The sequence below is a fragment of the Cetorhinus maximus genome, chromosome 1 (genome assembly GCF_964194155.1).
Source record: "Cetorhinus maximus chromosome 1, sCetMax3.hap1.1, whole genome shotgun sequence".
NCBI lineage: Eukaryota > Metazoa > Chordata > Chondrichthyes > Lamniformes > Cetorhinidae > Cetorhinus > Cetorhinus maximus.
In genome coordinates, this window is record NC_135879.1 from 215,756,780 (window position 1) to 215,784,481 (window position 27,702).

The 27,702-nt window shown below is 43.1% G+C and overlaps 1 protein-coding gene across 1 annotated transcript; it reads right to left on the minus strand.

The window, feature by feature from the left end:
* Positions 1 to 2,520: 2,520 nt before the first annotated feature.
* On the minus strand, positions 2,521 to 22,896 carry ino80b (INO80 complex subunit B). The gene is made up of 5 exons (XM_078553213.1): positions 22,768 to 22,896; positions 12,294 to 12,483; positions 10,845 to 10,951; positions 8,223 to 8,395; positions 2,521 to 4,201 (listed from the first exon to the last, which is right to left on the minus strand). The coding sequence occupies exons 1-5, from the start codon at positions 22,805 to 22,807 to the stop codon at positions 3,743 to 3,745; spliced, it is 969 nt and encodes a 322-aa protein (XP_078409339.1). The 5' UTR covers positions 22,808 to 22,896; the 3' UTR covers positions 2,521 to 3,742.
* Between the last annotated feature and the right edge of the window lie 4,806 nt (positions 22,897 to 27,702).

The following is a 27,702-nucleotide window of genomic DNA, read 5'->3' on the forward strand; positions in this document are numbered from 1 at the left end:
GCCTTCAGCATACAGCAGCTGGTTAATTTATTCCTCTCATCAGTTTGAGCATGGCATACACTACTCAATACTGTGTCCATAGAACCTATTTATCTGGGTTTAGATATGAAGGCAAGAGATCTCTCTCAGGTTTTTTAATTGCAAAGTGTGAGTGTGTGTCTGTGTCTAACACAGTTTGGGTGGAGGGGACCACTTGGTGAAAATGTAGTATATTCATGATGGCATGACAAATGTTATTGTGAATAAGACCCCCAGAAAGAATGTATTTCCTACAAAACAACAGATGCCAATTTGGTTTTTCCCCATCTCATCTCAAAACTGTATTGGCTATTTCCTAACATGGGTATGAAAATAAGAGACACAAATATTGTATCCTGCACTTTCAGCAGAAGATAAACAGGACAGTCCATTAATAAAGTTGCTTGGTAGTACAGAACTTGAGTATCACTGAAAAAAGGACATGTCAAAGCTTTTCATCTTGTACTCATCAGGACATTTCACAAGAATACCAATATAAGGGGAAAACAACTATTTATACTGTACGTGAAGAGAGTGCTGATTGGTTGGTAAGTGGACTCTGATTGGTGCATTCCCCATGGTAACACCTCTACTAATGATGGTGACTGACAGTTAACTGCCAAGCATTGTTTGAAATTTAAGCCAGGCAGCTTGACCCTGATTGGTCAAGGCATTGCCCTAACGAATGAATCAGTGAATGGCCGTCACTTATTTTGTTTAGCTGAAACAGGTGCAGTGTGTACATACTCCAGCAACAATCAGTTAAATTGTTCCCCAGCACACCAAATCCTGAAGCACCTTGGGAATTAACAACTTTTAACCATTTAATTCAGTAAAAGAAAAAGCAAAAACTTTATTCATGAGATTAAACCATATTCTCAATACACAACTAGGGTATCTTACACATTGGATCAGACAGACCATTTCAAATGAATGTGGTTTTCCTTAAGTCACAAAATAAGGCACACTCTACTTCAAGAAGTTGAAAAAATAAAATTTTATCTAAGCCACAAATATGTTTACAAAAATGTTCGTATCCACTGCAGTTATAAAGATGAAGAAAACACAAACTCCAAAATATACAAATCGAAGTGCATTTTCCTTAGATACAAGACCTCCCAGTGCAATAAAATCGCGGCAGCTTAGCACCCATGGATCATGGAATCATAGGATAGATTCCATGGAAACTGATGCATCACAGTATCAGCTTATAATTTTAGCCATGTGCCCAGGGAAACCAAATGAGAGATTGCACGAGTCAACTTCTACCTGTCCCTCAAATTCTGCATGGTGGATATCCTGTCAGGAAGAGGCATTGGGGCAGAATAAACTGAGAAAGGGAGAATTTTTTCTCCACGCGTAAAATATATAGAGAAAAAGTTCATAACATAATATGCTGCAGAAATAGCAGTAATTTCAATATCTTGTATTTATATTATGCCTTTAAAGTGGAAAATGGCTCTAGCCCAAGGCAGATGTGCATCCATGATATGACATGAATGCCACTGCACCTGTTAACAAATAGAAAGGACTCACTCCAAAGGAAACTGGGTTTTCAGCTCAAAACTCCTTGATATGGGGACTTGCCAGTTATTCTACAGTGACTTACCGCACATAACACTTTACACTCAATACGAAAATTCGCACACCGAACTTCCACTAATGCAATGAGAAACTTCAAGGAAATTCACCTCTTAAATCTTTCTCACACAGTTTGAGATCTGGTGTGAGCTAAATTAACTCCAAACATCATCCAATTGCTTTTCTGAAGATTTACATTTGGACATTAATTTTTCAAAAAAGATCTTTTTAAAAAGGGAATTAATTTACACTTTTTCTTGGATCATATTGGCTGGAATTTTGTGCGCGCTAAAATAGCTATAGGCGAATTTAAGAAGATATTTAAGGGTTTTAGATAATGCTCAAAATGCCCGATTTCTACAAAGTAGAAGAAAACAAAGTTAAAGAATGCTGAACTTTATCAAGTTAAAGGATGATATACTCAAACTGCATCACGTTCTGCTCAGACCACATTGTGTCCAATCCTGGTTCTTGAGATACAAAGGAGACATCTAAGCCAAAGTAGTAAGCTGATTCCTAGCACCGTTAGGAAAAAATAAACTGAGGAAACAAGCTTTTCAGCTTGAAAGGAGGTTATTTATTGAGATATGATGGATGAGAGCAAATGATATGGAAAAAGTGGGCACAGAAGACAATCTCAAGGTAAAGTATGAAAGCAGAGCAAAGAGACAGGTGCAAACTAATAAAAAGACAAATATCAGGAAGTTACTCACTCAAAATGATCAACACATGGAATAGGCTCTGGGAAAGGCAGTTGAAGACAAAACCCTAGGATTGTTTATATGGGGACAGGGAGGAACTGCAGATTCTTTCTGGATGGTTGAGTTTCTTCAGCTGTATCTATCTGATGATATTCTCCTCAGCTAGTTATATAATTCACATGTATCTGAGAAGTAATAATTTTTCACCAACAAAAAGATGCTTTAATCAGTTTTTAATATCTAACCTTACACAAAACAGCCATCTTTTGCTTTTACATGCACATTGCTCACCATTTCCTTCTACTTTGCTGAAAGTTATTAGATAATCCTGTATTTTAAAGTTACAGATGCACAGGTGAGACATTCAACAGAAAGTTTACAGCCAACACAGTATATTCAAATTTGCAGTTCTGAAGAAAGATCATCAACCTGAAATGTAAACTGTTTCTCCCTCCACAGATTCTGCATGGCTGGCTGAGTATTCGCATTTGATGTTTTTATATTCAAACATGTAGTTTGAGTCCCATTATCTACAACAAAATCATTAAGGCTGTATAATAACATCAACAGATTTTTTACTTGAATGGGCAGCAAATCTCAAGTTATCCTGGGTTTCCTCTGGTGAGTTTTGCCTACCTTGCTTGTGCTAACCAGAGGTGTCTACCAATAGCCAATACACCTCCTGGAAAGTTAACTATCTGGGTGCATGCCTGTAGGGCACAGCATGTCCACCAAGGAGAATTAGAGTGACTATATTTTGTTGTGGGGCGGTGGAATAAAACAAAGAGAATGGGTTAATGTGGGATTAGGGGATTCAGTGTGTTGGAAGCTAACCTCTGCGATCCTAGATTTGAATGCAGTCCACACTGTTGGGATGGAAGTCTACCTGTTCACTATTTGAGTCCTGTGAAATCTTGAGTTTCGTCAGTCTCAACCCACTTTTTAAGTGAGCAAGGTTCCAAAGCTCCAATTGCTTCCTATTTTATACTAAATTGAGTACAGATAAGGAATGGAGAAATGTCACACTGGTGGGGATGAACTGCATCATTGGGGCAGGGTAGAGGCAGCTTTACTGGAGCTAGTGTGTTTACACTGGGGACTGAAAGGGAAACAGTTTCATTCCTCACTGTGAGGAACACCATTTTTTTTATTACTAAACTGAAGACTGCCATCCATCAATCCTTCTACTAATGTAACATAACCACTTTAGTTCTGACTGAAACAAGCATCATGATCCAACTCGTGTCATAAAAGGAGTCAGAAAAGCACAGTAGATATTTCATATTACAGAAGAATCTTATTACCACCCATTTGGGTTCTACTGGCAAATGAATTGTTCCTGGTTACTGCAGTAGCCCACTGGTAGCAACTTGGCCCAATGTGCTTTCTAGGTACCTCCCTCTTATTTCATCAGGACTGACAAAAACAAAGCTTACAGCCCATCAAGCCAAACCCTGGATTAACAAATTCTTTTTGTAGCACTCAAGGCTGCAGAGAGGTATCCCGGTTTTAGAACATGAGTATTTCTTGAAGTTTGAGCAGCCCTCTACCCCACAGGTTACAGGTGTGGGGACAGACTGCGAAATGGCTGGGAGTGGGACAGGACATCCGTGTGGAAAGGAGACAGTAATCCCTATGGCGTTATTTGAATATCTAATCATTGGATAGTGCATTCTCTTGGTCCTTCTCTCCCTCAGCGTTTTCACTTTGGCCTTGTTGGTTTTTGTCAGCCGTTCAATGGTTTGGTTTTTGCTGTCCTCTGCTTTCTTGGCAGCTTGTAGGCGTCTCTTTCGCGCACGCTCAGCTCGTTTCACCATCATCTCCTCGGTCATCTCCTTCACTTTATATCCCATGGGCAGCTCCAGGAGTGGTTGGCTTTGCTGCTTGTGTAGCAGGGCACGCTGCATAAACAAAAAAGATTTGTGGAAGAACTTGAGTAAACGCTGTAAACTAAGTAAAATTTTTTTATGCAGAGAGTTTAGATCTCATAGACATTTACAGCACAGGTGGCCATTCAGTCCATCGTGTCCGCACCGGTCAACAAAGATCTGACTACACTAATCCCATTTTCCAGCACTTGGCCCATTGCCCTGGAGGCTATGGCAACACAAGTGAATATCTAAATACTTCTTAAATGTTATGAGAGTTTCTGACTCAACCACCCTTTCAGGCAGTGAGTTCCAGACCCCCACCACCCTCTGGGTGAAAAAATTTTTCAACTCCCCTCTTAGCCTTTTACCTTAAATCTATGCCCCCTGGTTATTGACACCTCTACTAACAGAGGAAGTGCCTTCCTATCCATCCTATCTATGCCCCTCATAATCTTATACACCCCAATCAGGTCCCCTCTCAACCTTCGCTGTTCCAAGGAAAACAACCCCAGCCTACCCAATCTTTCCTCATAGCTCAAACCCTCCAGCCCAGGCAGCATCCGGATAAATCTCCTCTGCACCCTTTCCAGTGCAATCACATACTATAATGTGGTGACCAGAACTGCACACAGTACTCCAGTTGTGACAGAATTCTTTCTAGTAACTTCCCCACCACCAAGGTCAGATTGACTAGCCTGTAATTTCCTGGTCTGTCCCTTCCTCCCTTCTTTAATAATGGGACGACGTTAGCAGTCCTCTGGCACCTCACCTGTGACCAGAGAGGATTTGAAAATTACTGCCAGGCCCCTGATATCTCTTTCCTCGCCTCCCTCAACAGCCAGGGATACATCTCATCCAGGCCTGCGGATCTATCGCTTTTAAGGCTGCTAAACTCGCCAGTACCTCTTCTCTCTCTAATATTTCACAGTCCTCCACCCTGATGTCTATATCTGCGTCGTCCTTTTCCATTGTGAAGACCAACGCAAAGTATCCATGTCTTCTGGGTCCACACACAGATTACCTCTATGGTCCCTAATTGCCCCTACTCTTTCCCTAGTTATTCTCTTGCTCTTTATATATTTAAAAAACCCCTTTGGGTTTTCCTTTATTCTACACACCAATGCTTTCTCATGCACTCTCTTAGCTTTCCTAATTTCCTTTTTAAGTTTTCCTCCCTGCACTTTTTATACTCCTCGAAGGACTCTGCCGTATTGAACTCTCGGTATCTGCCATAAGCTTCTCTTTCTTTCTTAATCCTAACCTTTATGTCCCTTGACATCCAGGGATTTCCAGACTTGGTACCCCCCCTTTGTCTATACAGGGACATATTTGCCCTGCACTCTTGCTATTTCGTCCTTGAATGCCTCCCACTACTCTGACACAATTTTATCTGCAAGTAGCTGCTCCCAGTCCACTTGGGCCAAATCATATCTCATCTCAGTAAAATCAGCCTTCCCCAGTTTAGAATTTATAATCCCGGACCAACCTTATCCTTTTCTATAACTATCCTAAATCTAATTGAGTTATGGTCACTATCTCCAAAATGCTCCCCTACTGATTTGCTTCCCACCTGCCTGGGCTCATTTCCGAATAAGAGGTCCAGAACTACCTTGATGGGCTTTCTATGTGCTGGTTAAAAAAGTTCTCCTGGATGCAACTTAAGAATTTTGCTCCCTCCCTACCTTGCACACTAAAACTATCCCAGTTAATAATTGGGTAGTTAAAATCCCCTACTATTATTGCCTTGTTATTCTCACCCTTCTCTGAAATTTAATTACATATTTGATCCTCTATCTCTCCCTGACTGTTTGGGGGCCTATAGTGTACTCCCAACAACGTGTTTGCCTCTTTTGTGTTTCTTACTTCTACCCATATGGCCTCATCTGATGATCCTTCCAAGATATCGTCCCTCCTTACTGCCAAGATTGATTCCTTGATCAATATTACAACTACTGCCCCCTTTTATCCCCCCCTCTATCTCTTTTGAATACCCTACAACCGGGAATGTTGAGCTGCCAATCCTGCCCTTTTAGCCAAATCTCGGTCATGGTTATGATATCATACTCCCACCTGCCTCTCTGTGCCCTCAGCTCGTTTATCTTATTCCTCAGGCTCCTTGCATTAAAATATATTCCATTTAGCCTTGCTAAACTCACTTCTTTCTTTATCTACCCTACGTTTCCTCTGCCTTCCAGACTCACTTACTAGCGTTTTAACTTCTAATTCTATCTCAGCTTCTCTCCCCTCTGATCTACTTTTCAGGATCCCATCCCCCTGCCAACTTAGTTTAAATCCACCCCAATAGCATTGGAAAACCTCCCAGCGAGGATGTTGGTCCTGTTCCTGCTCAGACGTAACCCGTCCAACTTGTACAGGTCCCACCTGCCCCAGAAACGGTCCCAATGCCCCAGGAATATAAAGCCCTCCCTCCTGCACCATCTCTCCAGCCATCTGAGATGTACTTCCTGAAAGCAAAATGGAAACAGATTCAACAATAACTTTCAGAGAGTTAGATAAATGCTTGAAGGGGAAAAGAAATTGCAGTTGGATTCATTTATTTATTCTTTTAAAACCCTTCATGATTTTGAACACCTCTATTAAATCTCCTCTTGGTCACAACACTCCAGGTGGGGCCTAACCAGTGATTTATAAAAGTTTAGCATAAGCTCCTTGCTTTTGCACTCTGTTACTTTGTTTAAAACCAAGGATATGGTTTAAAAAAAAAGCCCCCTCAAATTGACCTATCATCTTCAAAGATTTGTGTATATATATCCCTAGACCCCTCCGTTCCTGCACCCCTTGTAAAACTGTACAATTTATTTCATATTGCCTCTTTTCAATCTTCTTTCCAAAATGCATCACTTCAAACTTCTCTGCATTAAATTTCATCTGCCACACGTCTGTCCATTTTACAGTTTGTCTACATCCTCCTAAAGTTTATTACTATCCTCGTCATTATTACTACAATTCTAGCTGCTCATTTTTTAATCCCATTTTCCAGCACCTGGTCCATAGCTTTGCAGGTTATAGCACTTCAGGTGCAGATCTATAGAACCATAGAAAAGTTATGGTGCAGAAAGAGGCCATTCAGCCCATCGTGTCTGCATCGGCCAAAAAGGAAACTCATTTCTACGTCAACTGGAAACTTTAAAATTATGCCCTGTCTACCCATGTTCAAGTCATTATTATATTAAAAAGAGCAGTGGTCCTAATACCACACCTTGGAGAACACCACTGTTTACTTCCCTCTAATATGAAAAACAACTATTCACAACTACTCTTTCTGTCTCTTACTCAATTTCCTTGTCAATGCTGCCTCTGTCTCTTTAATCCTCCAGATTTCAATTCTGCTACCAAGGTTATTGCGTGATGCATTATCAACTACCCTTTTAAAGATGCTTTACACATCATTAACTGCACTGCCTTCATCAACACTCTCAGTTACTTCAAAGAACTCAATTAAGTCAAACATGATTTACCTTTAACAAATCAGGGGGAGATGGTAGCGTAGCGGTCTGGACTATTAATCCAGAGACCCAGACTAATTGCACTGGGTTCAAATCCCACCACGGCACCACTCAGTTCAAGGGCAATTAGGGATGAGCAACAAATGCTGGCCTTTCCAGTGGCACCCTTTTCCCATGAAAGAATTTTTTAAAAATCCATACTAGCTGCCAATTACTAACCCATGCTTGAGACTCTCCACAGTCAAAATTATTCCATTTGTGAGCCCGGTGGGGGGGAGGGTTGAGTGTTACTGAACTGAACTAACAATTATCACATTGTTGAAAAGGAAGTCAAGCCATTAATCATCAAATCTAACTTGCTGTGGCATGTTAAATGGGCCATCAATGTGCAAATCCAGCAAGTTCTTAAAAATAATAAGGGCAAGATACCATCAACGGTGGTTCAGTGTAGATCGGCCAGAAGGTGCTGGAGATTCATAGCTCATGTCATCCCTCTTTATTCTCTCAAATTGCTGGCTAATTTGCACATTAGTGACATGGTGCATCATTAACACGCTGTTTTTTTTCTATGGTTTAACACTCACCTGCCTAGCTGTCAACAATGATTCATCAATCTCCTTCTTTAGTTCCCCATTATCATCTAACTCTCCTTTTTCCAAAGCATCCAGCCATCGCTGCTCCTCATCCTGTTCTGGCTCCTGAAGGCTTTCTGAATCCAGGTCTGGTAAAGGGGATGGATCTAAATTGCTCTCCTCATCTGCAAATGTTATGGGTAATTCTTGTCAAACTTAAAATTTTTACTTTCATACATTTATGACTGAAATATAAAAAGACTAAGGGTAAAAGAGAAGACAGTGTACCAAGCTTATTTTTCTTTGATAAAAATTATTTTCTTTTCCCCTCCTTTAGTATCTCCATGCTTGCCACTGAGGTGAAAGGTTACTGCACTGCTCTCAGATCTCTGACAACCCTACTGTTAACAATATGTGATAGAACAAGCAGAAGTGACTGGACATCCCACTGGGAAACACATGGGTCTAGAAGTGACAAATGAAAAGGCGCTCGGCCTGTTTGTTTAAAAAATAAAATTTGCAATTTGTGAAGAAAAGACAAGCCAACAGTTCAGATTTTCCACAATTTTCTTTAATACTTTCCCCTCCAGTGAACGGTTAGGATCTGGAATGCACAGAGCGTGGTGAAGGCAGATTCAATCGAGGCTTTCAAAAGATAATTTGGACATTACCTGAAGAGAAAAGGTCTGTAGGGCTACAGGGAAAAGGCAGGGTTAGTGGGACTAGGCAAGCTGCACTTCCAGATTTGGCACGAACATGACGGGCAGAATGGTTGCCTTCTGTGTTGCAACCATTCGATGAAATTACTAGAGGATTTGTGCTGCCGTTAGTCTCGACAAAGCGAAAAAAATTGCAAGCTTGCCGTGAGCATCCCCATTGAAACAAATTGTGTGTCATGAAATTGCTGGTTTTATGTCATTTAATGCATATTAATCTAGCTGCAACTATTCTGGTGATCAATGGTGTGATTTATGGTTCTGGCAAAATGCCCAACCCGGAAGGATCAGAAAGGATGCTGTGAAATCTCACTCAATAAGTCGTAACATTTTCCTATTGGTTTTTTTTTTAAGCTTATTATCTGTCTTGGCAGCATTTTTGTGCTAGTCTTGCCATCTATGGCCCTGTTAGTGTCGGAAGGCGATCATTTTCAGAATGCAGAGCTATTTCCATAAGACCATAGGGCGTAGGAGCAGAAGTAGGCCATTTGGCCCATCAAGTCTGCTCCGCCATTCAGTGAGATCATGGCTGATCTAATAATCCTCAACTCTACTTTCCTGCCTTTTCCCCATAACCCTCGATTCCCTTACCAATTAAAAATGTCTATCTCAGTCTTGAATATACTTAATGACCCAGCCTCTACAGCCCTCTGCAGTAAAGAATTCCACTGATTCACTACCCTCAGAGAAGAAATTCCTCCTCATCTCTGTCTTAAATGGGCGACCCCTTACTCTGAGATTATGCCTTCTGGTTCTAAAATCTCCCCACAAGGGGAAACAACCTCTCAGCATCTACCCTGTCAAGCCCCCTAAGAATCTTATGTGTTTCAATAAGGTCACCTCTCATTCTTCTAAACTCCAATGAGTACAGCCCAACCTACTCAACCTCTCCTCATAAGAAAATCCCTCCATCCCTGAGATCAACCTAGCGAACCTTCTCTGGACTGCCTCCAATGCCAGTATATCTTTCCTTAGGTAAGGGGACCAAAATGGTTCACAATATTCCTGGTGTGGTCTAATTAGTGCCTTGTGTAGTTTTAGCAAGACTTCCCTATTTTTATACTCCATTCCCTTTGAAATAAAGGCTAACATTCCATTTGCCTTCCCTATTACCTGCTGAACTGTATGCTAGCTTTTTGTGATTCATACTCTAGAAATCCAAATTAGATAATTTCTTTCAGAAAATAATTTTGAGATAATGTATATGATTAATGTGAGACATGGCACTATAAGTGCATGGGCAGCATGCAAGTTTACTCAGACCAGTAGAACATGGTCTTCCATGGGTATTGGTGCTCAGACCACATTTGTTTGTAGAATGGGTGTGTAAATGGCAAATTAATATCAATTAGGTAAGTGCGAGAAGCATTTAGTAGGAGGAGTAAAGAAGCCATATATTCCTTGGAAAATAGGAGTCTAAATGGGGTAGGGGTGCATAGGGATTTGGGAGTACAGACTCACAAATCATTAAAAAAAGTAGCAAGGCGGGTTAATAATGCCACACGAATTACAAACAAAGCAGTAAAGTTCATTTCAAGAGAAACAGAATTGGAACACAGAGAAGTTATATTAAAACGATTTAACCTTGATTAGACCACATTTAGGATATTGTGCACAATTCTGATTCATTTTCTTGCTCCAAAGCAAGTAGCATTTCTTGCACAGGCTTGCACTCTTGTTGCTCAGTCAGCAGTCTTTAAAGAACACCCATAACTGCTGACTCAAGGTTGCTGCTCATCAAGTAAGAAAATCCTGACAAAATTGCACATAACGTTCAGAAAAATACTCTCCACATTAAAACTGATCAATTCACAGAACGTACCACACAAGGTTGGCAAGGGTTTGCAGAAGTGTACAGGAGACTTAGGTGCATAAGCTCAAAGTGTCTTTTGAGACAGTTAGGATGTACAGCACTTACCCAGCCAGGCCCTATACTGATCCAGTGGTACTTCATCTGGTTCATCATCAACCATGAGTGGGCTTGGAGACTGCTTCAGCTCTGAAGCCAAAGAAAAGTGGGGCACGCTGTTACATGAAAACAAAGTCAGAATTACATGCTCAATAGAAATAAAGTTGTATAATACACTGCTTATTATGAGTATGATTAGTTTTGTTCCGTTTTCTTCCTTTTCACCTCTCTAGCTCTCCCCAAATCATGGAGGTGACCAATGCACAAGCCTGTATGTCAAAACATCTGACAGCAAGTACAGGGAATCTAGTCACAGTCACCTTCATTCCCTGGGCTGACCAGATCAACTGTAGCCTCCAGCTGTGTCCTACTTCAGTCTGCATCACATGGTGCACTTACTCAGGGAGGTGGTGGTGTAGTGGTAATGTCACTGGACTGGTATTCCAGAGATCCAGGCTAAGGGTCTGGGGACACGGGTTCAAATCCCATGGTGGAATTCAAATTCAATTAATAAATTTGGAATATAAATCTAGTCTCAGTAATGGTGACCATGAAACTACCATCAACCATTGTAAAAACCCATCTGGTTCACTAATGTTGTTTAGGAAGGAAATCTGCCGTCCTTGTCTGGTCCTACATGTGACTCCGGATCCACAGCAATGTGATTGACCACTAACTTCCCTCTGCGATGGCCTTGCAAGCCACTCAATTCAAGGGTAACTAGCGATGGGCAACAAATGCTGGCCCTGCCAGTGACGCCCACATCCCACGAGAGAATAAAGGAAAAAACTCACCAAAGGAATGAGACAGGACTTTACAAATTAACAAGTCTATTCCAACTGACCTACAAATAGTATATTCCTGCCCACGCCACTTTGGCCCATGCAATAACTGGGCAAGCGATTTGGCAAGGGACAAGGTGGCAATCCACAACAAATCCTGTGCATTCCTATACTTTGTTTAAATTTCTCAGTGTGTGGTTAATAATGGCAAGGCCACGTTTATTATCCATTCCTAATTGCTCACAGAACGCCTTCTTGAACGGCCATGGTAATCGTTTTACAGCAAGGTGGTTTACTATACCACTTCAGCTGGTGTTAACCGGAAGGCATCATATGTAGAACAGATCAGACAGCAGTGCATTAGTTTACCATAATTTAGCAGCTTTAGCAGTGTAGCCCACAAACCAAATTTAATTTCCATGATAGAAATTTCACGTATGACCATTGGGCTGCTTGTCCAGTACCATAGCCATTGTGCTACCATGTTATTTTTCTGCCGCAATTTTACAACCCCAGAAACGGGGAAAATGCTTATTTCTGAATGAGAGCAAACCGTTTGCCTCTATATAATGGCTCCTTAGAAATATAGAAGCATTCCTTGACAGACTTCAAGGTGTGAAAATGAATCTCAACTAAAAATGGTAAGCTGTGGAACCTGATAATGAAGTTATGTTACCTCTTTGTACCCATGGTCTGCCCACCCAGTTTTATTTTAAGCTTTAGCTGGGGTTTTCCGGTGCCAGAGTCAGATTCCAGAGTCTCGGAGGAGAAGCCAAGCCCCACGTCTGGCTGGTGATGCTTCTTCTTGTGTTTCTTGTGCTTCTTGTGTTTCTTCTTGTGAGAGCTGTGCCCACCAGCTTCATCCTCTGTGAAATAGCAAAGAGAGCAAGATAAGTCAGTGCAAAGGCAGCTGATTGAGTGGCTGACCACCCAGCTCTTACCAAGAGCTGCCTGTTATGCAAATCAATAGCCAATAAAGGACTGCAACTATACATAAAACTGCCCAATAGGAATGGTGGCTGTCAACCTGCTGAATCAATTTCAAAATGCTCAAATTTAAACAAAGGCTGTTTTACACTTTCAAATTAAATCACATTTGCTGTGCCTTAATGTGCTGATTCATTGTTCTGAGGGTCTACTGATGTCACTGGGCTCATTGGTAGCACTAAGGTTTTAGAAAAATATTGTACTTTACTCCAATATGTTTCAATGTTGTTATGTCAGACTTCTAATTTATCATTGCTCCTACCACAAACAACAGATCCATTAATTATACTTTGTTTCAGTGTTATAGAGCACAAAATACTCTCTCCAGGCAAAACCCAGGTTTGGAAAGATAGATGACCAATTGTATTGCTGACTGTCCTGCAGCAAATGTTACATGCCCCCTATGCTTTACTGAGCTTCTGGTAAATACTTGCTTCATGAAAATCTAAAAGCTGATTCTGCTAATAGCCTAGTTAAGAGTGTTGCCCGTTATAACAATGAGCCATACAGACAGAAGGGGCTTTGGTTTAATCCCTGAACTGTGCTCAGTTAGATGGTCTCAGACAGGGTGGAAGTTGTGGCACTGGAACTGCTCTTAACACTTGCGTGCACTAAAATCGAATTGTTACCAGTCAGTATGCCTGTACTGCCCAAAATCTGACCACTCAATTGCATAACCCAGAAGTGTTAACAACAGTTATTCCACTGTGATCTGAAGCAAACATCTGCACATTTTGCACAAATGATTCTTAAATCTCCATTTAGGTGAAGGGAGAACACTTGCTAAAATGAGGCTTGGTGAGTCACTGAGTTGTTTTCTTTCTTTCCATACAAAGCAAGAGCCATAATGAGATTTAATTAAGTTCAATAAATTATTGTAATACTCTATTTAAACGTATTGTTTTATTTGAACTCAGGAAAATTACAATCACCAAAGAAGTGGCATTGAGCAAATTGTTGGAGCTGTGGGCTGACAAATCCCTGAGTCCTGATGGGCTTCATGCTAGGGTCTTGAAAGAAATGGCTAGTGAAATAGTTGATGCGTTGGTTTTAATTTTCCAACATTCCCTAGATTCGGGGAAGGTTTCATTAGATTGGAAAATAGCAAATGTAACTCCTTTATTCAAAAAGGGGAGACAGGAAGCAGGAAAGTCCAGGCCCGTTGGCTTAACATCTATCATAGGGAAAATGTCAGAAGTTATTACTAAAGAATTTATAGCAGGGGCATTTAGAAAAATTTAAGGCAATCAGGCAGAGTCAACATGGTTTTGTGAAAGGGAAATCATATTTAACCAATTTATTGGAGTTCTTTGAAGGAGTCACATATGCTGCAGATATAGGGGAACCGGTAGACGTAGATTTCCAGAAGGCATTTGATAAGGTGCCACAACAAAGGTTACTGCGGAAAATAAAAGCTCATGGTGTGGGGGTAACATATTGGCATGGATAGAAAGATTGGATAGCTAACAGGAACTAGAGTGTAAATGGGTATTTTTCTGGTTGTGACGAGTGGTGTGCCACAGGGATCAGTGCCGGGGCCTCAACTTCTTACAATTTATATAAATGACTTGGATGACGGGACAGTTGGTATAGGTGCTAAATTTGTTGATAACACAAAGATAGGTAGGAAAGTCAGTTGTGAAGAGGATGTAAGGAGGCTACAAAGTGGTATAGATAGGTTAAGTGGGTGGGCAAAAACCTGGCAAATGGAGTATAATGTGGGCAAATGTGAAATTGTCCATTTTGGCAGGAAGAATAAAAAAGAAGCTTATTATCTAAATGTTGAGATATTGCAGAGCTCTTGAGATTCAGAGGGATCTGGGTGTCCTAGTGCATGAATTACAAAAAGCTAGTATGTAGATACAGGAAGTAATTAGGAAAGCTAATAGAATGTTATCTTTTATTGTGAGGGGAATTGAATATAAAAGTAGGGAGATTATGCTTCAGTTATACATGGCACTGGTGAGACCCCATCTGGAGTATTGTGTACAGTACTGGTCTCCTTATTTAAGGAAATATGTAAATGGGTTAGAAGCAGTTCAGAAAAGGTTTGCTAGACTAATACCGGGGACGCCTCACTTAACTTAAATCAAATTACTCCCAACTATAGCACGCTCCTGCATGTTATTTCTGGGTGTGGCAGAAGCTTGCTTCCCAGCTTCCTATTTGGAGATCTGACTGCCTGTGCCTCAGTTTCTTCCCATCTCTGTTCACAGCTAGAAAGGAACCAGTGACTCATGGGAAAATAGGACGTAGGAGGAGGAGGCCATTCAGCCCTTTAAGCCTGCTCCACCATTCAATAAGATGGCTGATCTGGTTGAGGTCTCAACTCCACTTTCTTTTCTGTCTCCCATAACCCTCGACTCCCTCGTCTATAAAAAATTTGTCTAACTCAGCCTTGAATAAATTCAATAACCCAGCCTCCACTGCTCTCTGGGGAAGAGAACCTCACAGATTAATGGATCCTCTGAGAGAAAAACAATCTCATCTCCGTCCTTTTCTTAAGCTATGTTGCCTAGTTCTAGTCTCCCCCACAAGAAAATGAAAGACTTCCCGACATGATGGGTAAGTGATGTTTATCAATTCCAAAAAAAAACTAAGGAAGCAACACACTTGACCACTCCATCCACTGTGGTTCTGCCCAACAAAGCTTGCACATCTTCCTGCAGTGGCTTCTCCTCCTGCCCCAAACTCAACTCAGACATGCCCCAAGGTTTCAACATCGACTCTTCTCTCCTGTTCCTTAACTACATGATGTCCGATGCTGAAATCATCTATCTGTTTAGAGTTTCTGCCTCTACCACCAACTTGGGCAGGGAATTCCAGACACCCAGAATTGTTCTTCTGGCTCTTGCCTCCTTTATAGTACCCCCTTCCTGTCTTCCAGTCTTAACAGAACCATAGAAAAGTTGCAGCACAGAAGGAGGCCATTTGGCCCATCTTGTCCATGCCAACCCAAGGACACCCAGGTGCCCTTTCTAATCCCACCTTCCTGCACCCGGCCCATAGCCCTGCAGCTTACAGCACTTAAGGTGCAGATCCAGGTACTTTTTAAAAAGAGTTTCTGCCTCTACCACCAACTTGGGCAGCGAATTCCAGACACCCACTACCCTCTGCGTAAAAAAGTTCTTCCTCATGTCCCCTCTACACCTTCTGCCACTTATCTTGAATCTATGTCCCCTGGTTCCAGAATTCTCCACCAAGGGAAACAATTTTATCCTGTCCACTCTATCTATCCCCCTCATAATTTTGTACACCTCAATCAAGTCACCAATAGAACCTTCAAACATCCTGGCTGCATACTGCTCTCCTCTGCCACATTTCCTTAGAGTCGACCTCTTTGAAGTGTTCGCCTATTTGCAAAAGATGCTAATAAATGTTGCATTTTTTTAATACCAATTTATTTCAAACTTCTGACTCCACCAGCTTTGCAGCCTCCTGTTTAAAACAATGTAACATCAGTAGCAGGGGTTTTGCTTCCATCCTCACCAAATTTAACCACCAAGCTAGATATTTGCCACATGACATTGATTAAAAAGAACTTGCATTTATATAGCATCTAGTCACCTCTGTACACATCCCAGAGCATCTCACATTTATTTTTGAAGTGTAGCCAGTGTAATCAGTGAACAGGGCAGACAATTTGCACAATGCAGTATTCACCAGCAAGTGAAACGAGTGAGCACATAATCTATCTTTGATGGCAGAACTTAAAGCAGAAACACCAACAACAGCAGCAGGAGGCGGCCCCTTCTGCTTAAATAATGCAATGAGACGTTGGTGACTCCCTGGACAACTGGAACGGACAGAAGTGACATCTCATCCAACAGACATAATCTCTGATAATGCAGCACTTCTTCAGTGCTGCACTGCCGAGTGTCAGCCTAGATTACAAACTCAAATCCTGGAGGGGATTTTAGATCAACAATCTTCTGACTCACATTAGGTACTAGCCTTAGAAGGAAATGAGCCAAAACATCAACCATAAAAGTTGAAGAGATGAAAATTAAGTAGGTTGCAATCAATCAAGTAGAACGTATTAACAAAACATCCATGGTAAAAGCATTAATACCAAAGCAAATCCTGGAGATGCTGGACATAGGAAAAATGAAACAGAAAATGTTGGAAATACGCAGAAAGTCAGTCAGTATCTGAAGAGAAACAGTTAACACTTCATCTCTGAAAGGCCCTCAACCTGAAATGTTAACAGTTTCTCTCTCCACTGATGCTGCCAAACTGCTGAGTATTTCCAGCATTTTCTAATTTAATTTCACAGCAAAAAGGATGCACGACATAATGTAATATCATAACATAATAACTGGCAACAAATCATTAGCAATTCAATGAGTTAATGCTATACAGACAAAAGATGTAATGCTACACACCATTTTCTTAGGCTGTGTTTAGCTGAATATGAACATGATGTGGTATAAATCAAAGCACTACGTTGGGTAACCATTTCCCCATCACGAAAAAATCCCCTGCAGTTTTAAAAAAATATTTCTTCACAGGATGTGGACATCACTGGTAATGGCAGCATTTATTACCCAACCCTAAATGTCCTCAAGAAGGTGGCAATGAATCACCCTCCTGAGCCACTCAGTCCATGTGGCGTAGGTATGTTAGGTAGGGAGCTTAGGAACAGTGAAGTGTGGGGCTTGGGGTGGGGAAGCTCCTGCAGGGGTCTCCTGGGGCTGAGATGATTGGCCACCAACAACCACAACCATCTTCCTTTATGCTAGGTGCGATTCCAACCAGTGGACAGCTCCCACAGTGTTCTCCACACCTCCCACCTCAGAGACTCATCGACTTCAATTTTGCTAGGGCTTCTTGATGCAATGCTCTGTCGAATGCAACATTGATGTCAAGGGCAGTCACTCTCACCTCACCTCTGGAATTCAGCTCTTTTGTCCATGTTTAGACTAAGGCTGCAATGAGATCTGGAGCCGAATGATTTTGGCAAAACCCAAACTGAGCATCTGTGAGCAGTTGTCAACAACACCTCCATCACTTTGCTGATGATCGAGAGTAGATTGATGAGACAGTAATTGGCCAGTTTGGATTTGTCCTGTTTTTCGTGTACAGAACATACCCTATTAGGTAGATGCTATTGTCACAGCTGTACTGGAACAGCTTGGCTAGGGGTACGGCTAGTTCTGGAGCACATGTCTTCAGTACCACAGCCAGGATGTTGTCAGGGCCCATAGCCTTCCCAGAATCCAGTGCCTTCAGCCACTTTTTGATATCACGTGGAGTGAATAGAATTGGCTGAAGACTGACATCAGTGATGCTGGAGGCCTCAGGAGGAGGCCAAGATGGATCATGCACTCTGTATTTCTGGCTGAAAATGGTTGCAAATGCTTCAAACTGGTCTTTTGCACTGACTGGACTCCCTCATCATTGAAGATGGGGAAAGTTGTGGATTCTCCTCGTTTTGTCAGTTGTCTAATTTCCCACCACCATTCACAACTGAACATGGCAGGACTGCAGAGCTCTGATCTCATCAGTTGGCTGTGAGATCCCTTGGCTATATCCATAACATGCTGTGTCTGTTGCTGAGCATGCGAGTAGTCCTGTGTTGTAGCTTCACCAGGTTGATACCTGATTTTTAGGTATGCTTGGTGCTGCCCCTGCCACACTCTCCTGATTGAACCAGGATCTTGTGTGCTGGGCCATGAGGTTACAGATTGTGGTTGAATATAATTCTGCTGCTGCTAATGGCCCACAGCGTCTTATTGATGCCCAGTTTTGAGTTGTTAGGTCTGTTCTGAACTTAACTCATTTAGCACAGTGGTAGTGACACACAAAGCATTCCAGAAACTGAAACAAAACTGAAATGCTGGGAGTTGTCGGCAGGTCCACCAGTTTCTGCAAAATAAATCTTGGCACTTGTAATGATGCTTCCCAATGAGAAACGAGAAACTGGTCTATTCCGATGCTAACAAAACTGCTCTGCCCTTCCATGTTTCCAGAGTATTCAGATTTCCTTTTTAAGTTTTCCATGCTTATATGATTGTACTTCCAATCACACATGCTGTTACCAAGGCATAATGACAACAATCTGCATTGTGTAAGTTCATCTTGTGTCTTTACTTGATCAATCTTATCAATTTATGACTGCAAAGGAATTTCAAAATTGTGTTCTAGGAATTAAAGCTAGTGAATTATGTCCCTTTAAACGGGGAAAATCAAGAATAAAAGGGCATAATCTCAAAAGTACAATGAGCCCAGGAAGGAGTGAAGCAACTTTTCACATGAAAGGTGGTGGAAATCTGGAACTCTCCCCCCAATATCCTGTGAATTGTGGATTAATTGAAATTTTCTAGACTGAGGTCAATAGGTTGTGACCTTTCAAAAAAACTGGGGTGGAATTTTATGCCAGCGGGATTTTATGGTCTCGCTGAAGTCAACGGACTTTTGAGCGGCTCGCCGCATTTTACAGCCTCACCCCCACTGCGATAGGGATGTAAAATTCCACCCATCAACTTTGTTTCTCTTCACACAGATACTGGCTGAGCTGCTGAGTATTTCCAGCATTTTTATTTGCGATTTCCAGCATGCACTGTATTTTGCATGAGTTTCAATTGGTTTGTGTTAGACGATGGCATCAAGGGACATGGAAAAATAGCAGATAAATGTCACTGAAGTACAAATCAGTCAGGATCTAACTAAATGGTGGATAAGGCTCAAGGGTTGTTCTCACGAAGTCTGTTCTTATCACTCATCAATACAATAACGTTGAAACATCTGACTTTAAAACTCCGTGTGGATTCCCCACTGAGTCAAAATCTTTCCCAGTGCAAACTCAGCCAACAGTGGCACGGAAAGTCCCAGGTTTAACCCCTTTCTTGGGCTGAGCTCAGCATAAGAACACAAGAAATAGGAGCAGGCCATTCAGCCCCTGGAGCCATGTCTGATCTGATTGTAGCTTAAACTTCACTTTCCTATCTGCTTCCCATAACCCTCAGCTCCCATGTAGATTAAAAATCTGTCGAATTCAGCCTTGCTTATTTTTTCAAATTCTTTTCACAGGATGTGGGCTTCGCTGGCTGGGCCAGCATTTACTGCCTATCCCTAGTTGCCCTAGAGAAGGCGGTGGTGAGCTGCCTTCTTGAACCGCTGCAGTCCATGTGGTGTAGGTACATCCACAGTGTTGTTAGGAAGGGAGCTCCAGGATTTTAACCCAGCAACAGTGAAGGAACGGCGATATATTTCCAAGTCAGGATGGTGAGTGGCTTGGAGGGGAACTTCCAGGTGGTGGTATTCCCATCTATTTGCTGCCCTTGTCTTTCTAGATGGTGTTGGTCATGGACTTAAAAGGTGCTGTCAAAGGAGCCTTGGTGAATTCCTGCAGTGCATCTTGCAGATGGTACACATTGCTGTTACTGTGCATCAGAGGTGGAAGGAGTGAATGTTTGTGGATGTGGTGCCAATCAAGCGGGCTGCATTGTCCTGGATGGTGTCAAGCTTCTTGAGTGTTGTGGGAGCTGCTCTCATCCAGGCAAGTGGGGAGTATTCCATCACACTCCTGACTTGTGCCTGGTAGATGGTGGACTGGTTTTGGGGAGTCAGGAGGTGAGTTACTCGTCACAGGGTTCCTAGCCTCTGACCTGCCCTTGCAGCCACAGTATTTATATGGCTAGTCCAGTTCAGTTCCTAGCCAATGGTAATGCCCAGGATGTTGAGAGTGGGTGATTCAGTGATGGCAATACCACTGAACATCAAGGAGCGATGGTTGGATTCTCTCTTGTTGGAGATGGTCATTGCCTGGCACTTGTGTGGTGCGAATGTTACTTGCCATTTGTCAGCCCAAGCCTGGATATTGTCCAGGTCTTGCTGCATTTGGACATGGTCCGTTTCAGTATCCGAGGAGTCACGAATGGTGCTGAACATTGTGCAATCATCAGCGAACATCCCCACGTCTGACCTTATGATGGAAGGAAAGTCATAGATGAAACAGCTGAAGTTGGTCAGGCTGAGGACACTACCCTGAGGAACTCCTGCAGTGATGTCCGGAAGCTGAGATGACTGACCTCCAACAACCACAATCATCTTCCTTTGTGTTAGGTATGGCTCCAACCAGCAGAGAGTTTTACCCCTGATTCCCATTCCAGTTTTGCTAGGGCTCCTTGATGCCACACTCAGTCAAATGCTGCCTTGATGTCAAGGGCAGTAACTCTCACCTCGGGAACCAAGGCTGTAATGAGGTCAGAGCTGAGTGGCCCTGGCGGAACCCAAACTGGGCGACACTGAGCAGGTTATTGCTAAGCAAGTGCCGCTTGATAGCACTGTTGATGACCCCTTCCATTACTTTACTGATGATCAAGAGTAGACTGATGGAGCAGTGACTGGCTGGGTTGGATTTGTCCTGCTTCTTACGTACAGGACATATCTGGGCAATTTTCCACATAGCTGGGTAGATGCCAGTGTTGTAGTTGTACTGGAACAGTTTGGTTAGGGTCACGGCAAGTTCTGGAGCACAAGTCTTCAATACTATTTCCAGAACATTGTCAGGGCCCATAGCCTTTGCAGCATCCAGTGCCTTCAGCCGTTTTTTGATATCACGTGGAGTGAATCGAATTGGCTGAAGACCGGCATCTGTGATGCTGGGGACCTCCAGAGGAGTATTAGAGTACAAAACTAAAGAAGTCTTGCTACTGTTGTACAGGATTTCGGTAAGACCACATCTAAAGTGGTGTGTGCAGTTTTGGTCTCCACATTTAAGAAAGGATATACTTGCACTGGAGGCAATACAGCGAAGGTTCACTAAATTGGTCCCTGGGGCAGGGCGGGGTGGGGCGTTGTACAATGATGAAAGGCTGAGTGAATTGGGCTTATATTTTCTGGAGTTTAGAAGAATGAGAGGCAATCTTATTGAAACCTACACAATTCTGAAGGGGCTTGATAGGTGGATGTGGGGAATCTAAAACATGGGGACACAGTCTCACAATAAGGGGCCGATCGTTTAGGACTGTGATGAGGAGAAATTATTTCACTGAGAGGGTTGTGAATCTTTGGAATTCTCTACCCCATGGGGTTGTGGATGCTCCATCGTTGAATACATTTAAAGCTGGGACAGACAGATTTTTGGTCTCTCAGGGATTAAGGATTGGGGAGTGGGCAGGAAAATGAAGTTGAAGCCCAAGATCTGCCTTGATTGTATTGAATGGTGGAGGAGGCTCGATGGGCCATGTGGTCTACTCCTGCTCCTACTCCTATTTCTTATGTTACGAGTCAGGATGGTGTGTGGCTTGGAGGGGAACTTTCAGGTGGTGGTTTTCCCATGCTGCCCTTATCCTTCTAGGCAGTAGAGGCTGTGGGTTTGGAAGTTGCTGTCATAGGAATTTTGGCGAATTGGTACAGTGCATCATGTAGATGGTAGACACTGCTGCCACTGTGCTTCTGTGGTGGAGAGTGAATGTTTAAACTGGTGAATGGCATGCCAGTCAAGTTGGCTGCTTTGTCCTGGATGGCGTCGAGTGTTGTTGGAGTTGCACTCATCCAGGCAAGTGCAGAATATTCCATCACACTCCTGACTTGTGCCTTGTCGATGGTGTAGAGGCTTTACAGAGTTGGCAGTCAATGATCCAGCCTCCACTCATCTCCAGGGAAGAGACTTCCAAAGGCTAGCGACCCTCACAGAGAAGAAATTCCTTCTCATCTCCGTCTTAAATGGGAGACCTTTCATTTTTAAACCCCACTCCCTAGTTGTAGATTCCTCAACAGAGGAAACATCCTCCCAGCAACAAGGCATTACAATGGACCTCAGTATCTTCGGTGGGGCAGAGTGAAAGAGGGAAAAAGGAACAGCCCAAGTTCCTACTCCTGATCAGTCTGGTTATGATGCCCCACGTGGCCGAATAGCCAGGCGCGGGCAGGAATAGCGGCCGCTTGGGGGAAGACATGAAGCAGCCGGAATTTGTAGGGAGAGAGGGGTAGGAGGGAATAAGAGGGTGGTGCGTGTATAAACCTGTATTCTTCCTCGGCAGTTGTTTTGCTTTGGGAGCCCCCGGTCCCTGTGAGGGTTAAAGCCGGGGCAGGGCCCGAGGCAGCGGATTAAAGTTGGCGTTCCCCCCCCCCCCCCCCCCCCGCACGCCGGGCCCGGGGGCTCCCACCGGCCGCCCCCACTCTAAATGAATCCATAACAGACCCGCTGCTCTTACCCAGGCCTCTTTCCACCGCCGCCTCTTTCTTCTTTCCCATCTTCAGCGCCCGTTTTATAAAACCCGAATTTGACAGAAACTGGGAGGTGGGGAGGGGACTCACTCGGTCCCTTCCGGTGTAACAGCCGGAAGCAGCCGGCCCTCTGACCCGCCATTGATTACAGTTCCCCCCCCCCCCTTTACCCCCTCTGTACTGCTCCACACATCAACTGAACAAGGCACAAAACTAAATGCTGCAGAAAATAATTCAGAAGAACTGCCAACAGACAGTTTTTTTTTTCTCTGCTGGCTTTGAGCCTAACTTATGAGACATACAAATCAAGAAATCCTCAGGTCCCATCTCAGGTGAGGTCCTACAATCTTGGTCTAGGGCCAGAGAAGAGGAAATGTCAGCCTAGGTACTTGCTGAAACCCAGGCTCGCTCAAAAACAATGGATTTTGGGCAAGGTAGCTTTTGCTTAGAGTCAGTGCCTTCAGAGGAGGAGCGCTATAGAACTTGGAAGGAACACTATGGAAAGGTCAACTTTCAATATTCAGTTTGAGGCCTCTTTAGTTTTCTCAGGGTCCAGTCTCCCTTTACATTGCTGATACTCCAGGATTGTCTTGAGGTTTTAACAATTCTATTAATAAAAAAATGTTTTTTCTTCCATTTTCTTTGAATACTTTATTGGTAATGCATTGCAAATAGGAAATAAAGGCTGTTTGGGAGGATGGAGTTGGGAGGTCTTGTGATGAAACATTCAGAAACATGTCCAACAAGAGCTGACAACGCAAGGATCGCCAAGTCACCAAGCTATGCCATTTTAAAATCCTTGGAAAAACATCTAAAGTATGCAACACGAGCCTCCTAGTTTTAAAGTTCTGTAAAGTACTTTAGCGGCAGGTTCTTGACAAGACAACAAGTTGGTAGACAGTAATTTCCTCCACAAGAGGAAACATCCTTTCCACGTCCACCTTGTCAAGACCTTATATACCTCAGGATCTTATATACTTCAATCAAATCACTCTTCTAAACTCCCAGTCTGTCTAACCTTTCCTCATAAGACAACCCACTCATTCCAGGTATCAATCTAGTAAACCTCCTTTGAACCGCCTCCAATGCATTTACATCCTTCCTTAAATCAGAAGGCCAAAGCTGCACACACTATTCAAGATGTGGTCTCATGAATTCTCTTGTAATAAAAGGATAGCATTCCATTAGCCTTCTTGATTACATGCTGTACCTACATACTATTTTTTTGTGACTCATGCACTAGAACACCTAGATCCTTCTACACCTCAGAATTCTGCAGTCATTCTCCATTTAAGTAATACCAAAGTGAACAACTTCACATTTTCCCACACTATACTCCACCTGCCAGATTTTTGACCACTCACTCAACCTACGTATATCTGTCTGCAAACTGCTTATGTCTTCTTCACAACATGCTTTCCTACCTATCTTTGTGTTGTCTGCATATCTAGCTACCATGCCTTTGCTCCCCTCATCTAAGTCATTGACGTAAATTGTAAAACATTGAGGCCCCAGCACTGACCCCTGTGGGACTCTACTTGTCACATCCTGCCAATCAGGCAAAGACCCATTTATACATGGGGCAGAATTTTTCATATGGCGGACGGGCTCGGCGGGAGCGGGCGGGAGAGGGCGCGGACCACGATCAGCTCCATGCCACCATTTTACGCGGGCGGGCCAATTAAGGCCTGTCCAGTGTAAGACGCAACCGGTAGTGCTCAGCGCTACCTGTGTGGGCAGGGGGAGGAGGGAGAGTCAGGGCCAGCACTCTTTCACGTGCATACGTGCGAAAGAGCACTTCAATCTCCCAGAGGAACAGGGCTGCCTCAGGAAGATTGAAGGGCTTCTGAAATTATTAAATAAAAGATTTATAAATTTATTTAAAATGTCCCCTCACGTGACTGTGTCACATAAGAAGGGACGTGTTCTTATATTTATGAAAAAGTTTTATTTATTGAATAAAAGCTTTAGGAAACCTCATCCCGGGTTTCCTAAAAAACGCGAAGGCCGCTTGGCCTTTTTGCCTGCCCGTCAACTGTAAGGTTGGACGGGCAGCGTTAACGATTACTTCAATTAATTTATTAATGGCCTTAATAGTCCGTTTATATACTGGCGCGCGCCCACTGAACGAAATATCGCGGGACTGCGCAATGACGTCGGGATGCACGCCCGATCTCATCGCACATCATTTTACGCATCGGCGTGTCGGACTCACCCCCGCACACCAACTGAAAAATTCTGTTCCTACTCTCTGTTTTCTGCCAGCCAGCAAATCTTTTATTCATTCAGGGGATCTGGCCTTCGCTGGCTAGGCCAGCATTTATTGCCCATTTCTAGTTGCCCTTGAGAAGGTGGTGGTGAGCTGCCTTCTTGAACCACTGCAGTCGATATTTCCATGCTAATATGTTACCGCCTAAACATACCTTGGCAATTTTCCACATTGATGGGTAGGTGCCAGTGTTGTAGCTGTACTGGAGCAGCTTGGCTAGAGGTACAGCAAGTTCTGGAGCACAAGTCTTCAGTACTATTGCTGAAATATTGTCAGGGCCAATTGCATTTGCAGTATCCAGTGCCTTTAGCCGTTTTTTTGATATCACGTGGAGTGAATCGAATTGGCTGAAGACTGGCATCTGTGATGCTGCAGACCTCCAGAGGAGGCTGAGATGGATCATGTACTTGGTATTTCTGGCTGAAGGTTGTTGCAAATGCTTTAGCCTTGTCTTTTGCACTGATGTGCTGGGCTCCCCCATCTTTGAGGATGGGGATCTTTGTGGAGCTGCCTATGAGTAGTTTAACTGTCCACCAACATTCATGACTGGGTGTGGCAGGACTGCAGAGCTTAGACCTGATCCGTTAGTTGTGGAATTGCTTATATCTGTCTATCATTTGCTGCTTACGCTGTTTGGCATGCAAGTAGTTCTGTGTTGTAGCTTCACCAGGTTGACACCTCATTTTATGCCTGGTGCTGCTCCTGGCATGCCCTCCTGTACTCTTCATTGAAACAGGGTTGATGCCCTGGCTTGGTGGTAATGGGAGATATGCCAGGCCATGAGGTTACAGATTGTGTTTGAATACAATTCTGCTGCTGCTGATGGCCCACAGCACCTCATAGATGCCCACCCTTAAGTTGCGAAATCTATCCCATCTAGCATGGTGGTAATGCCAAGCTAAGTAAGGAAGACTTTGCAGGGTTGACAGGGCTGAGTTTGCCATTGTCATTTCTGGTGCCTAAGTCAATGCTGGGTGGTCCATCCAGTTTCATTACTTATTGACATAGGGCATTTAAGAGTCAACCACATTATTACGGATCTGGACTCACAGACCAGGTAAGGAAATTAGTGAACCAGAGGGGTTTTTATGACAATGGTCAACACTGGACTTTTGATTCTAGATTTTTATTGAATTCAAATTTCACCATCCCCATGGTGGGATTCAAACTCAGGTCCCCAGAGCATTACCCTGGGTCTCTGGAACACCAATCTAGTGACAATACCACTCTGCCACCGCCTTCCCCCAAGGGATCCAGAGATTTTAACCTTTGAGGTTCTGATTTTTAATTTAATGCCTAGATCCTCATACTCTCTATGCAGAACCTCTTTCCTAGTTCAGCCTATGTTGTTGGTACCTACATGGACCATGACAACTGGATCATCCCCCTCCCACTGCAAGTTCTTATCCTGCCCTGAGCAGATGCCCCAAACCCTGACACCGGGCAGGCAAAATAGCTGCCTGGAATCTCACTCTTTGCTGCAGAGAACAGTGTCAATCCCCCTCACTATACTGCCCCCTACTAACACTACATTCCTTTTTGCTCCCCCCACTTGAATGGCTTCCTGTACCACAATGCCATAGTCAGTTTGTTCATCCACCCTGCATGGGAATTGCCCGGGAAGTTTGAACTTCCGAGCAGCAATCGCCCTGCTCCCTGGACCCTCCGAAAAGCTCTCCAACTCAGTGTTAGAGTCAGAGACTACGCCTTTTAAAAAAATTATTGTTAGGGGTGGTCATTGCCTGACACTTGTGTGGTACAAATGTTACTTGCCATTTATCAGCCCAAGCTGATTATTACTGCACTGAAGTGTTAGCCAAGAATCATATGTTTAAGAGGCTCAACTCACAGCCTTCTGACTTAAAGGTAAGAGTGCTATCAACTGAGCCAAACTGATATCTACAATAATGGGAGAAATTAGTCACCTCGTGGTTTGAATGAGACTCTCAGCAGCAAGCCAGCGAATGCATGGGAAAGTTACATGTTGAATCCATTTTATAAGTTATGATACATTCAATTGTCTACTTAAATGATTATCTCTCCCACTACTTCCAAAATAATTTAGAAAATGAAATCATTTGAGACAAAAAAAACTTTAATATTCATTTATAGAAAAGCAAAATACTGTAGATGCTGGAAATCTGAAAGATGTCAGTGTGAGAGCAAGGTGGAGAATTTAAATGACGGGCCACTGGAAGCTCGGGCTCATGCTTGTAGACTGAATGGAGGTATTCCACAACGCAGTCACCCAATCTGCATTTGGTCTCCCCACTGTAGAGAAGATTGCGTTGTGAGCAGCTATGCCATTTTAATTCGCCAGCTTCATCTTCATGCTGACCTCTCTGTCTCAGTTTACTGCAGTGTTCCAATGAGGCTCAACGCTAGCTCAAGGAACTGCACCTCATCTTTTGCAGAGGCACTTTTCAGCCTTCCTGTCTCATTGAGGTCAACTACTTCAGACTGTAGTCTCTGTTCCCCTCATTTTGTTTCCTTTTCTTTCAGTCTTAATCTTGTTTTCCTCTTGTTTTTGCTTTTGGATGGCAGCTGTTCATTATTTTGCCATTCACGCTTCCTCTGGACACATCCTTTGTTTCTTTGCTTGCCCTGCTACAACTCCCTTTGGCTCTGCTCAACCAACTTTTTGCCCATTAAA